Below are 12,152 nucleotides of genomic sequence, written 5' to 3' on the forward strand. Positions count from 1 at the left end.
GCCGCCTCTCTTCCGGTTAGCTGTCTTATGAGGTTAAATTTGAGTCAACCTTGAGCAGAAACTTGTCAGCTTTTTTCCCCCCACAAGTCCAGGAAAACGACCCCCAACGAAACCCGGTGCAAGCAAAACGAAATCGTTCGTATCTATGAATGCAAACATTATCACATTATTATCACATTAGCATCACATTAGCCTACGTTATTAGCGCATTAGCTAGCATTAGCGTCACGGTAAACAGATCTTCGTCGACTTTAGTTACACCGTGTTGTGTTTTTGTGGCTGATGATCAGTGATGTCTCTGACTTCTTACCGTTTGTATGCAGATTTTCAGCTGGTCAGGCTGATTCCCACCGCAGTCATATTTAATTATGTGATATATTAACACCAAAAGGGCCTTGAAGGAAGCTCCAATGAAGAAAAAGAGATGAACTCCTGTTGGACATTTTCTTCTTTGCAGATTTAGTTCATTTTTTTTTTTTAAGAAATTATTTATTATTTATTTATTTATTTATTTATTTATTTGCTTCAAAACTCTCTCTTGTTTCCATCTTCTGATTTTGAAAGCAGTGGAGAGACTTTACTTTTCATTTGGTTAAAACATTATAAAACAGCATGTGGCACATCATTTCATCATTTCTAATAATGTTTTGTGCTGGTGAAGGGGTAACAATAAATGTACTCCCCAATAATAGTATTTGGACACAGCCCCCTATTGATGGATTTCCCCACATCATGTTAAGGTGTACATCTAAAATATAGCTCTTTAAAATCCTAATCCAAAACTGGATGGTGTAGACTGAAAGCAATCTGGTTTCATTGCAGCCCGTCGGGGGGGAAGCTGTTTGCAAAGTGTTGGACGTTGATCCAGGAGGAGCAGGAACTGGGATACCAGCTGACAGGGACACATCAGTCCAAAGGAGGCTGGACAGGCCCTGCAGACGGAGGCAGTGGTGAGACCAGGATGGTGACAGATACCTTTATTATGATTGTGAACACATTCTGGACTGAGTGAAAGAAATAACTGAATTAATTAATGCATTATGAGCAGAGGAAGAGATGATTATATTTTTGATAAAGGCTTTTGGACATTACAGTTATTACAGAACTAGGCTGAGTTATGTTTGTCCTCTAAAAAGAAAGACCTCCATCTAGTGGTCAGACCATTTCATTCAAAGGAAGAATAAAAGGTGGGGTGGGGAGTAAAATTTTTACCACGGCTATTGAGACCACCTACAGCAATTACATCAGAGCAAGTCAATGTTAAAAAAAACAAAAACAAAAAGTGTCATTTAACATTATACTGCTGTTATAAGAAAGTATTCAGTAGGACAGGCTCTCAGCTCTGCATCCATTTTTTTTCTGTCTCCAGGAAACGCTGTATCCCTCCAGCCACTTCTAGGAAGCAGGCAGTGTGCAAAGTTAAAGTGACACAGCTAGATTATGTGAAAGTAAAGCGGAGCAGCTCACAAGGGTGAAATCTATAAAGGGGGCGTCGCCTTTTTATAGATGTGGCTCATTGAGGTTCAGAATCTCTCTAGACCTCCTTAACTTTGAACGAGACTGAAGTACATTTCCATTGTGGGGAGCCTTTCCCTAAATTATCTTCAGCCCACTGGACAGGGTTTGTAACTGGATGCTTCCTGATTTTCCCTCTCTTGGCTTATAAAGCACAGATGGATGAGCAGCTGATGCAGGAGGCAGTCCCCTGTACAGCTTTCTGACAGCGAGAACCCGAAGGCTTCTTGAAATAGAAAACTAAAAGAGGTGGAGGAGGAGGAGGAGGAAGAGAGAAAGGAGGGGGTTTGGAGGGTGAGCACTGGTATGCCAGGCTCACAAGCTATCATGGCTGTGCAGAAGAGTGTCATCCCTCCATCGCAGGGACCGCTTTCTTTATGTACCATCGAGAGCCAAAGGAAGAAGAATGGATTTGAAAAAGCAGCAGGTTAGTACTAATTTTCTCAATAGGAGCTGATCTAAATAAGCCTCTCCTCCATGTTTAGCCAGGATGACTATAGATCATAAACACAGTTTCATATGACCATACTGATGACGCATGAGCAGAATTTACAGATTCTAAATTGCCGATGTGAAATCAGTTTGTGATTTAACATGGCTACTGTACATTTGGGAAAATGAGAGACATATGCTGACACAGATTACATAATATACATAAAATAATCAGCATCCTGCCTTAACCCTAAAGGAATAAATTCAGATCCATGTGATATTTGTTCTCTCTTGTGCATAAACACTGATTACCCTTCAGTCTTGTGTCTATAACTTGACTTTGTTTTCTTGTTGCTGTTTATAATGGCTCTTTTATTTGTAGCTGACCCCAAGGCCATAACACAAGGCTGTAATATTTTGGCTTTTCTGTCACAGTTGCATCGTGTCATTTGTTGTACTAGGTGCCAGTAGAAAAAAAATTAAAATTTTTAGTAGCAGATCCACAAAAAATTCTAATTTTTTCCACAATGAATAACACACATGGTTTTCTTCCTGGCTTCCAGAGAATGGTTCTTATATCAAGCCAAATACTCAGACCAATAAAGCAGCCTGTCCTGCCCACAAGACTGCCCAGATCTTCAACATAGTTTCTCCACGGGCCACTGCAGGTTAGATTCTGCTGTCTGTTAACCTGCGGTCACACTCTTTAAATCAGCCAGCTGTCATGTTATGAGGATACTAGATCACATCTTTAAGCATGATATCCTTTTACTGACTTCCTTGATGTGTGTGGCATCAAACCAGTGACTACCAAGTATTGTTTATACACTCTAGTGGCTAATGGACAAAACGTTGATGAGAGGCTTAAAGCAGCACGAGAAAGAAGAGAAGAGCAAGAGAAGTTACTTGGTATGTGAGCTCATATGGTGGTATAATTTACACAGCGCAGTCAATGCACTGTCCTCAATTTCTAAAAAGGATGAACATAAATTTGTTTGTGCTGGTTCACTTTTCATCAGCATCTCGAGAGCTGAGCAGGTTGGAGCGGGAGCAGCGGGCCAGGCGCTACTATGAACAACAGCTGCAGGAGCGCAAGAAGAAACTCCTGGAGCAGCGGCTCAAAGAGCAGGCGAGGCGTGCCGCTGTGGAGGAGAAGCGCAAGCAGAGACTGCAGGAGGACAAAGTGAGTTCAGATGATGGAAGTCAGACTTTTATGTATTTCATATATTATTCATTCATCAAGCTCTGGATTGAGTAACCACACTGAAGTTTGTTTCCCCTGAATTAAGGAGCGTTATGAATCTGCAGTACGCAGGACAATCGAAAAGAGCCAAAAGGCCCAACAGAATCTCAGTCAAAACTCAAGAGGAAGGAAAGCTGCCAAGTATGGTGAGTAGAGATTCATTTCTTTTTCTCACTTCTTTTAACATCTTTCTCAGCTCCATACAACTAAACCATACTTAACAATGTCTGTTCTCTTTGTAACATACTTTATCTGAACAAATCAATTCTTGGCTTACCTTATCTTTTGCTGTTGCTTCACTTAAAACTTTATACTGATCAATACGCTAGCTCCACGTCGCTTACCACTGACACCATGGGAGAAGAACTTGGTCAGTCGCCTCGTTACCCCCACTTGCTCTTATCTGGCCAGGAGCAAGAGTGCTGGTTGCCAGTCAGGAGAAGAAGGTACTTCCCCCTCCCCATCTTTAATATTACGGCAGTAAAACATAATTACAGCTATATTCCTAAAACAGCTAATCTGTGCGGGTCTTTTTGTTACTAATGCTACTTATTTCCCCCTCTGTTGGTGCACTGCTCTTCACTTTCATCCTTTTCACTGTTCTCACGCATTCATGCATATCTTTCCTATTCCCAATAATTATGGCTAAAACACTGGCTCAGTTATCCATGTTTGTCGCCGTGCAGTTTCATTCCACTCCATGAATACCACCAACACCACCATCACCCCTCTCAAACCACAGCAGCACCCTGGTTTGATTCAAAAGAGGCCTTCTGCCTCGCCCAGCCCGAACACCAGAAGTGTCAATCTGGCACAGGTAAACCTAGCAGTTCCTTTTGGCTGCTAAATCACATATGATTTATTATTTTAAGGATAACCCAACTCTCTGTATTTTAAGTCTAATATCCTTTTTTATCCTTCATTTTTCCTTCAGTTCAAAACAGCAAAACAGCAAAGCACCAACCAGAAGAGGTCAAACAGTGGCTCCAATGTTGGATCACCTGCTGTCAAAACCAGTGTGAAACCGCCCACAGTTTCACAAAGCAGAACAGCTTCACCCTCTCCTCGGCGGTAGGTAAAAGTGTCTCTGCTAGCACATTCATTACATGATCTCTGAAATGTACCCTGTTTTTCTGGATCTTAAAGGACCCCCCGTCGGTCAGCCAGCAGACGTTCAATCCCGCTGCAGCTCGAGCTCCCGCCTGTCGCTGAGGAGGATGTTACTGTTTGTAACCCTGCCCTCACTCCTGGTAACTCCAGGCCTGCCAGGACATCAGCTGAAGGTCAAAAAGAGGAAACAAGGGAGGAAAATGCCCCAGAGACTCCTTGTTTCAACCTGCCTGACACAAAGAAAGAAGCTGTAACCAGACCAACAGAAGACGAAAGTAAGCTTCAGAGAAATGTTTGAAGTTAAAAGGCCTGAATTTAATGAGCTTCAGATGCATGTTGACGTTGATATTTTTCTCAAGGCACTTCCCTAATGCCTCCTGAAGTTGTGAGCAGGCCCTTGGCTGGGACCACAGACCCAGTGGAAGCTTCTCGCCTACTGGCTGAAAAGAGAAGAGAGGCCCGACTACAGCGTGAGAAAGAGGAGCAGGAGCGCTTGCAGAAAGAGGAGGAAGAAAGGTAAAAAGCACGTCCACCTACAAAACAGAAGCAATGTAGCGGCAGGGCACTGATACTGCTGCATCTTGCAATTTATGGTATGTCCAGGCGGAGTCGTGAAGAACTGGAGCACAGGAGGGCAGAGGAGCGAGCGCGACAGCAGGCCGAGGCTCAGCGTCTCATCGAAGAGAAGAAGAGACGGGAGGAGGAGGAGCAGAGACGAGCCGAGGAAGAGAGAGCTCAGGCCATGAGAGAAGCCGCCCTCCTGCAAAAACAGGTCACTGCAAAACATTTACTCTGCCAGCACTCAGCAAGGTCAAATTGCACATCTCTGTTCTAATGGAAGCTGTGCATCAGTTGTTTGTATTAGTTTGACCGATGCAGTCCCTCTGTGTTCAGGGCCGATTCTTACAGATTGCTCTGTGTCTGCTCTGTGTTTTTATGCAGAGAGAGGAAGAGCAAGCCAAAGAGCGGGAGAAAGCAGAGCAGCTGAAACGGGAGCGAGAAATCCTCGCACAGAAGGAAGAGGCTGAGCGTCAGGCCAGAAAAAAGGTGACAAGATAAAAACTTATTCATATTTGATCATCTATAAAAAAGGCTCACATAGTTAGCTCACCCTGATTGAGTACAGTAAGAGGCAGAGTAAATTAACTGGTAAATAAATAGATCTATCCAATTTATCTACTTAGAATTTCAGCCTTTAATTAAATAAAAAACCCTTTCTAATTGAATCTAATGTAATGTTGTTAACTGCTTCACTCTCTAACTAGCTATTGGTGGCAGAATTATTTTTGTTGCAAGGAGAGAACAGCAAAATAGAACGCTAACTGGGACAAATTCACATGAACCAGTACACAAGTGGAGATGTTCTTAGGATTTCTCAAAGATGGATTTTCAAAGACTGTAGTTTTGTATCAGTCGCATGGGATCCTCTAATCTTGCACAGTCTTGCTTCACTCTGAGGCTGATGTACAATTTGCGTTGAATAGCCTATTTATTGCATATTGACAGATAAATATATATATATATATATTTATATATATATATATATAATTTAATGTGAAAACATGTGGGATTTGTTTGTTCCATCTTCCAAACTATCACATGTATTATACACCAAAGCATTATCTTCTGCCACCAAAATCTATTTTTTTGTGGTGTTTTCATAAAGAGGCCTAATGTTCACAAAGATCTCTGTGACACAGTTAATGAAAGCTGTGTTTTTTTGTCCAGCGACTTGAGGAGATCATGCGGAGAACTAGAAGGACTGATTCTCCAGATACGGTGAGATGTACTGTTCAGTTCTTAAAAAAGCGCATTGCCCCGGGATTCTTATGACGCACGTACAGCATCAACTAATAACTAACCAGTTCCACTTTTCAAAGCCACACAGCCTGTCTTTGACTAAATCAGTTAATCCTTGTCAACACAGAAGTCTGCACCACTGAGAATCTTGACAAAGGAACCTCAACCAAAGGAAAACACAGAGCCTCTGCACAATGGCACTATCGAGGATGCCGTCAGGCTGGGGCTGAAGAATGAGGAGGACGTGGTGCCAGTTGTGGCCTTCAAAGAACGCAGGTCTCTCAGAACCCTCACGGGCCTGGAGGAAATTCAGACCCACCAACGGGCAGGTGAGACACAAGGTGGATGGAGGGTGAGAGTGAGGAATAAGCAGTGATAACCGTACAAATTATCAAAGCCATGTTTGTTCCTCATTAAGCTGTAAAGAGCTCGGAGAGTCTACAAACCACACAGTCAGCATCATTTAAAATGTGATCTCTGTAGACAGGCTGTCTCAAATCAGTCTGGACACTGATGTTTGAAAATCAGAGAGGCTGGTTAACAAGAACAGAACAACGTACTGATGAAAGGCCACTGGTGGATGAAAACATTTCTACCCTGATGACGCCTCTTTAAACTGCCATCAATGGCAGATTTCATTTGATATCATCTCCTTTTGTCTCCTTGTTGTGCTTCCTTTAGAGGTCATCTAAGCACCTGTAAAGTGGGAAAAGACATTGATGGAGAGCTGCGCTTTTCCTGTGAAAGATGGGAATTCCTCCAGTGCCACCAGTTTGCTGCCCTTCTTCAGCACCTTGAACGAGCATGTTAAATTCCAGGTCATCAGTATTTGGTCACTTCTCTGTGTGTATCCAGTGGCACATGCATTGGGCAAGCTAGATATTCATTTCCTCAGTACAGATTTCTGATGTAATAACTATCCAAAAAACACAAAAAAATAGATGTAGACAGCAGTGATGATGGCTTGCTGGTTAATGCTGTTTGTACCAGTTATGGAAAGCAATGCCTCTGTGAAATACTAGCCATATGCTCTTTGCTTATTCCTGATAGTTCTTGCTTTTGCTATCGAAGCACTTTTTTCCTTCCTCAGTTTTACCACTGTGGAACACGACTGGATTAACTTGCTGTTTGTGTGTAAAACCACTAGTGTTTACAGTGTTAGTGAAAGGTGATTTTTCTATATTAATTCCTACCTTACTCTTTGATTTTGTGAAGTATAGGAATCACATATTTCCAAGCTGCTAAGGAACTTAGATGTCCAAAGACTTTGCTTCAGTTTTGTGAGCACTCTTTTAGAAAAACAAAATGCAAAGCACTTACTTTACTGCCAGGTGCTTTGTTTCGTACTACGCAGTCACTTTACAAGGCAAAGTTGGACGTAGTGGTTAACTGAGTTTATTATGAGAAAATCATATAAAACAAATGTATCAGATTACAATTATTTGATCTTATAATTTAAGTATTACTGATATTTATCACTTGTTAACCCGTTGAAGTCTAAATATGCCATATTTGATTAAAGTTGATACTATGCTGCATGTCTGCTTTGTTTTTCAGTTGGCACATTGAGTAAAAAAAAAAAAAAAAACAACGATATAAAAATGCCCTCTGTCCATACGATGTATGGATGTAAACTCCTCACACAGACAAAGTCAAGGGTTAACAGAGGTGGGAGGAAGAGGCTGAATCATTTGCAGCAGCCTTCTGGTTTCCTCTGTCTGAGCACGGACCTTCCTGAGCTGGACCTCCAGCTCACTGTTTGCCAGCAGAGATGAAAAATCTCCATCTGCACAGGAAGACAACACAAAGTGGAGTAAGAGCTCCAAACATACAGAAGATGGCTATTTTAACTTGGCTTTGGGATGATCTGAACGAAACTAGCTCCATCAATAAGTGTAAAACAAATACAAACCTTTCTTGAGGTTGAATATGGTAACTATGCTGAGCTGCTGGAATTTTACATCTTTCATTTTAAGGAATACCAACAGATAGTCTAACATGGTTGTGTAATGGGGTCTCAGCAACCTGATGACTTTATCTACAAAAAAAGTGACATGACAACATACAAAGTTATTGTAGAATAATACTACAAATTTCTTTATCAATAGTTAGTACTTACCAGTCATTTCTAGTTTGCTAAGGATGGCAGCACAGTTATATGATAGAGGATTGTTTATTTGTCCAGACAGCTTCACCAGCCCTGAAATTTGCTCTGCAGTGATTGTTGCAGAGAGGTTAGGCCGAAGTGGATCTGATGCAGAGAGAAATTAGTCAGAGATCATAACAATTAAGTTGAAAGTAAAAGAGAAAAAACATCCCCCTGGGTCACCAACCCCAATTCATCAGATGACGTAAGCAAGATGTCACATGCAGCAAAGTGTTGTCCGACAGAGATGGAGACACAAATGCCCAGAGGAGGCCTGATAAACACAGACTTTCCATCACAGCCTAGGTAACAAAGATGGGATTCAACATGACTTTATGCATCCAAGGCAGACACTGTTTTCACTACAGACATGGGACATGAAATCATGAGTTGGGGCCTTGTGCGTACCTGCTGACCCATGGGAGAGCTACACAGGTTAGTGATAATCACACAGCTGTGTGTGATTATATCAGAGCTGGAACTGTGATGATGAAGCAGCTGACCGATTTCATCCAATAATCCTTCACTCACAAAGAATTCCTACAATCAAACCAGAGATATTTTTAACATTTGGAATTCAAAGGTCTAATATTATGAGACATTTTGACTGTAAAACAGGTCTCAGTGTTAGATTGATATTGTGAAAGTATTACATTTTACATGCATGGATAAAATACAACCTGTATTCAAAAACCATGGTTACAGAGGTAACTTTGTGATGTCACAACGCACCAAACCCCACCATCCAACCATGCAGGACTCAATTTCTCAAAGTGTTTACCTGAAATCTGTAATATATTTGATCAGCGAATCACAAAGGGAGGCTGTGAGCCTCTCTTTTGATTGGCTGATTGGCCTGTTGTTGTCGGAGCTGGGACAAATACTTCTGCTGATGATGGATAATACCAGAAAACTGCAAAATGTGTTAATAGAATAGTTTCCTTATACCTGTGATCACTGTCCTCCTTACATACATTGATGTGCTGAAATGTTAACTCTGGGCCAAAGGAAGGAGGAAAAACTGAATGATCAACCACTTAACAGGCCTAACATACCACAGGTAGTTACCAACTCCATCAGTATTATGATGCCCCTTTGTGGGAAATCCTACATTGTTTGGCGGGCGTGCAGACAGTGCAGACAGGAGTGATATGGCCGGTTCTGCCCACATAACAGTGGAGGTCTTCAGAAGCGCCTTCAGAGGCACCGCACAGTCCAGCTCCATCAGCTGCTCCTGAATCAAATCTGCACAGAAAATTAACAGTGTTCTACCTATATGTTGTCAATCTCCTCTGTGCTATTGTGTGTAGTTACCGTTCTTTGAGAGTGTTTGCAGGCATCTACACGCTTGAGTTGCATTCTACAATTGAAAAAAATAAAATAAAAAACTCAAGCAAACATTGTTTTCCTAAAAATACAGTTTTTCCCCAGTGAGGTTCAGATTTACCTTTCGCACTGAGGAAGACAAGAGGGTCAAAAGAGACTTCAACAAATAATGACATCCAATGGAAAGCAGCTTTGGGTGATGTTCCTGGACAGCAGCGATGTTGCACAGAGCAGTGCAGCTGCAAAACTGAACGTCTGAGTCGGAGGACTGCAGTAGAAGAACCAAGACGGGAATTGCTCCTGCTTGACACAAGATCCTTGTTGACCAATCTGGGAGAAAAAAAAAAGTAAGATTCGTGGCAAATAAAAAAAATACATGAACAATGACTGACTTTCCCACCTGACTGTGTGAGCTGTAACAAAGCCCAGGTTGCACTCTGCTGCACCTGTGGATCATAGGATTTGGCTAAAGCCAGCAGCGGTTTGATTCCATCCACCATGAGAATATCTCTGTTTGACTCTGTATGAAGAAGAAGAAAGGTGTCAAAACACAGGCTCAGATTATCTATTCAGTCCTCTGTTAAAAGCTCTGCTGTATGTACAGACCTGAGGATGCCAGTATGGTGACGCAGGCACAGGAGTGACACTGAGCAGTTGCGTCACCAGACTGGAATAACTCCAGTATTGGCACCAGCATCCCCAATTCAATCACCAACTCTTTGCACACTGAAATCAGATTTTACAGAGAGATATGATGACCATCTGGTCCAGATAAACAAAGAGATTTCAGATGGATAATGTGTTGATGTTACCAATTAAGACTGCAGTATATTAGCCCAGGCTCATGAATTAAACAACTGTATTTTAATACCTCGTTATGATTACCTCTTACCATTATCCTTTACTAATAAATTGACCAGGGCAAGAGAGGTAGTCTTTTGTACATCCAGGTCATTTGATGAAAGTAAAGCCATGAGCGGCTCCAAGAAGGAATCTGGTAAGCGAGAGCTCACTGTGACACACAGGAAAAAAACAGTCAGTTCTCCTCTGGTTAAAATAAACAATGATGATCCACAAAATGAACCTAATCTAAATTAGCTGCCAGTCTCACTAGCTAAAGGCAAATGTTGGAAATGAACATAATATATTTGGTAGTTGGTTAGAAATTCAAGCCCTACAGGTTCCCTTTGTTCTATTAATCTAAGAAAGTAAACACAGGAGTCAACTGTCTGCATGCAAGCAATGTAGTATGTACAGGTGTGATATTAATTATGCATTCACATAATGCAGGACATGTACCGAGCTCATGACAACATCGCATGATCTGACAAAGACAAAAACTGTGAATATTATAATCACATGAGCATAGTGTTGCACTGCAAACTTTATCTGCTCTGCAAACCGCTGCAAACCGTTGAAGACCGTTTGCATTACTGGTCACATCTGTTAGAGCTTATCTTGGCAGTAAGTGATATGAGAAACCTGAGCAGCAAACAATAGTGTCATTACATGTCCAAACGATCCACAAGTCATTTCCACCATGTAATTTGCCGCAGTAAACATAAAAATCTGTTTGTTTTCTTTACTCACAGCGATGACTGAGATGTAAATAATACAGGGCTGCAGTCATCTGTAGATCAGTGTTGTCTGAGGCTGCAAGTCTGCTCAGTGCTCGCAGATCTTCCTGACTGAGTCGGGTGTCATCATCTAAGGGGAGAAACAGATTATAAAAGGAGAAAATGTAAGAGCCGCTCAGTGTAACATCAGACACTTTTCTTCTTATATATACTGTATAAAATAACAGAATCATTTGTTTTCTTTTTAGTTTAAATTCAAATGGTAGGTCTATAATGTATCCTACACAAATACATTTTTCACAAACAGCTCCATCTATATAGACAATGCATGTCTCCAATGTACCTACCACCAAGTAAGTGCAAATGAGTCAACTGTTGAGTCGTCCTCCTCAGGAATCTGCCCTCAGGTGTATTCCTAAAGCAGGTGCACTGGGAAATCTCTATGAAAAACTCTCTTAATTTTCGTCCAAATTCTTTGCAGGCTTTTCTCAAGCGAGCAGTAAATTCTCTAAGAAGTCTGGAGCAGTTGCCGCAGAGAGCAGAAGCCATGATTGCATCCTGAACACAAAGCTTTGACACCTACCTGTCCGACGAAACACCTGCGCAGGGACACGCCCACTCTGCCGTCACGTGACCGTGGTTCATGATGGTTTACTTCCGTGCGTCAAAGCACGTGACGTTCATGATACTTTCCAAAGTCTCAAATCAAAATAAGTAAAACGTTATTATTTATCAAATTATATATATATATTTATTTATTTTTTTGCATTTTCCAACATATTAGGTTAATTATTGTGTTGTTAAATTATTAATTATTATTAATTATTATTATTAAGACCATTTACTTTTTGGGCCAGAATATGAATATTAGGATTGTAACCGCTGATCTTGGAGTCCGAACACCGAACAACGCCACCGTTGGTGTTTACAGCAGGAAAATGCAGTTTTACATCAGTATTAACCGTCTATAATATCATCTGTGGGTTATGTTCTTTAAATTAAC

General features: G+C 41.3%; 2 protein-coding genes across 2 annotated transcripts; one reads left to right on the top strand and one right to left on the bottom strand.

Annotated features, from left to right (window-relative positions):
* Positions 1-1,821: 1,821 nt before the first annotated feature.
* LOC115035386 (ensconsin-like) lies at positions 1,822-6,891 on the top strand. Its single transcript, XM_029493162.1, has 15 exons — positions 1,822-1,942; positions 2,511-2,615; positions 2,782-2,856; positions 2,967-3,130; positions 3,237-3,336; positions 3,520-3,636; positions 3,853-4,007; positions 4,125-4,261; positions 4,337-4,575; positions 4,660-4,816; positions 4,904-5,072; positions 5,243-5,347; positions 6,029-6,079; positions 6,228-6,429; positions 6,782-6,891. The coding sequence occupies exons 1-15, from the start codon at positions 1,822-1,824 to the stop codon at positions 6,790-6,792; spliced, it is 1,908 nt and encodes a 635-aa protein (XP_029349022.1). The 3' UTR covers positions 6,793-6,891.
* An 818-nt stretch (positions 6,892-7,709) lies between these two features.
* On the bottom strand, positions 7,710-11,713 carry LOC115035388 (vacuolar protein 8-like). Its single transcript, XM_029493163.1, has 13 exons — positions 11,497-11,713; positions 11,163-11,279; positions 10,465-10,584; positions 10,179-10,298; positions 9,973-10,092; positions 9,694-9,902; positions 9,561-9,606; positions 9,358-9,491; positions 8,655-8,786; positions 8,434-8,548; positions 8,220-8,351; positions 8,013-8,138; positions 7,710-7,886 (listed from the first exon to the last, which is right to left on the bottom strand). The coding sequence occupies exons 1-13, from the start codon at positions 11,696-11,698 to the stop codon at positions 7,753-7,755; spliced, it is 1,707 nt and encodes a 568-aa protein (XP_029349023.1). The 5' UTR covers positions 11,699-11,713; the 3' UTR covers positions 7,710-7,752.
* Positions 11,714-12,152: the final 439 nt, after the last annotated feature.

This window comes from Echeneis naucrates, chromosome 22 (assembly GCF_900963305.1).
Source record: "Echeneis naucrates chromosome 22, fEcheNa1.1, whole genome shotgun sequence".
NCBI classification, from domain to species: domain Eukaryota; kingdom Metazoa; phylum Chordata; class Actinopteri; order Carangiformes; family Echeneidae; genus Echeneis; species Echeneis naucrates.

Bases quoted from the DNA above. Each gene is read 5' to 3' on its own strand.
- LOC115035386 (XM_029493162.1), top strand. From the start codon at position 1,822: ATGCCAGGCTCACAAGCTATCATGGCTGTGCAGAAGAGTGTCATCCCT. The intron at 3,131-3,236 runs GTGAGTTCAGAT...CCCTGAATTAAG, and splicing joins AGAGACTGCAGGAGGACAAA to GAGCGTTATGAATCTGCAGT. The intron at 4,576-4,659 runs GTAAGCTTCAGA...ATTTTTCTCAAG, and splicing joins CAGACCAACAGAAGACGAAA to GCACTTCCCTAATGCCTCCT.
- LOC115035388 (XM_029493163.1), bottom strand. From the start codon at position 11,698: ATGGCTTCTGCTCTCTGCGGCAACTGCTCCAGACTTCTTAGAGAATTT. The intron at 11,280-11,496 runs GTAGGTACATTG...TTCTCCCCTTAG, and splicing joins TCATTTGCACTTACTTGGTG to ATGATGACACCCGACTCAGT. The intron at 9,903-9,972 runs GTGGGAAAGTCA...TTTTTCTCCCAG, and splicing joins GTTACAGCTCACACAGTCAG to ATTGGTCAACAAGGATCTTG.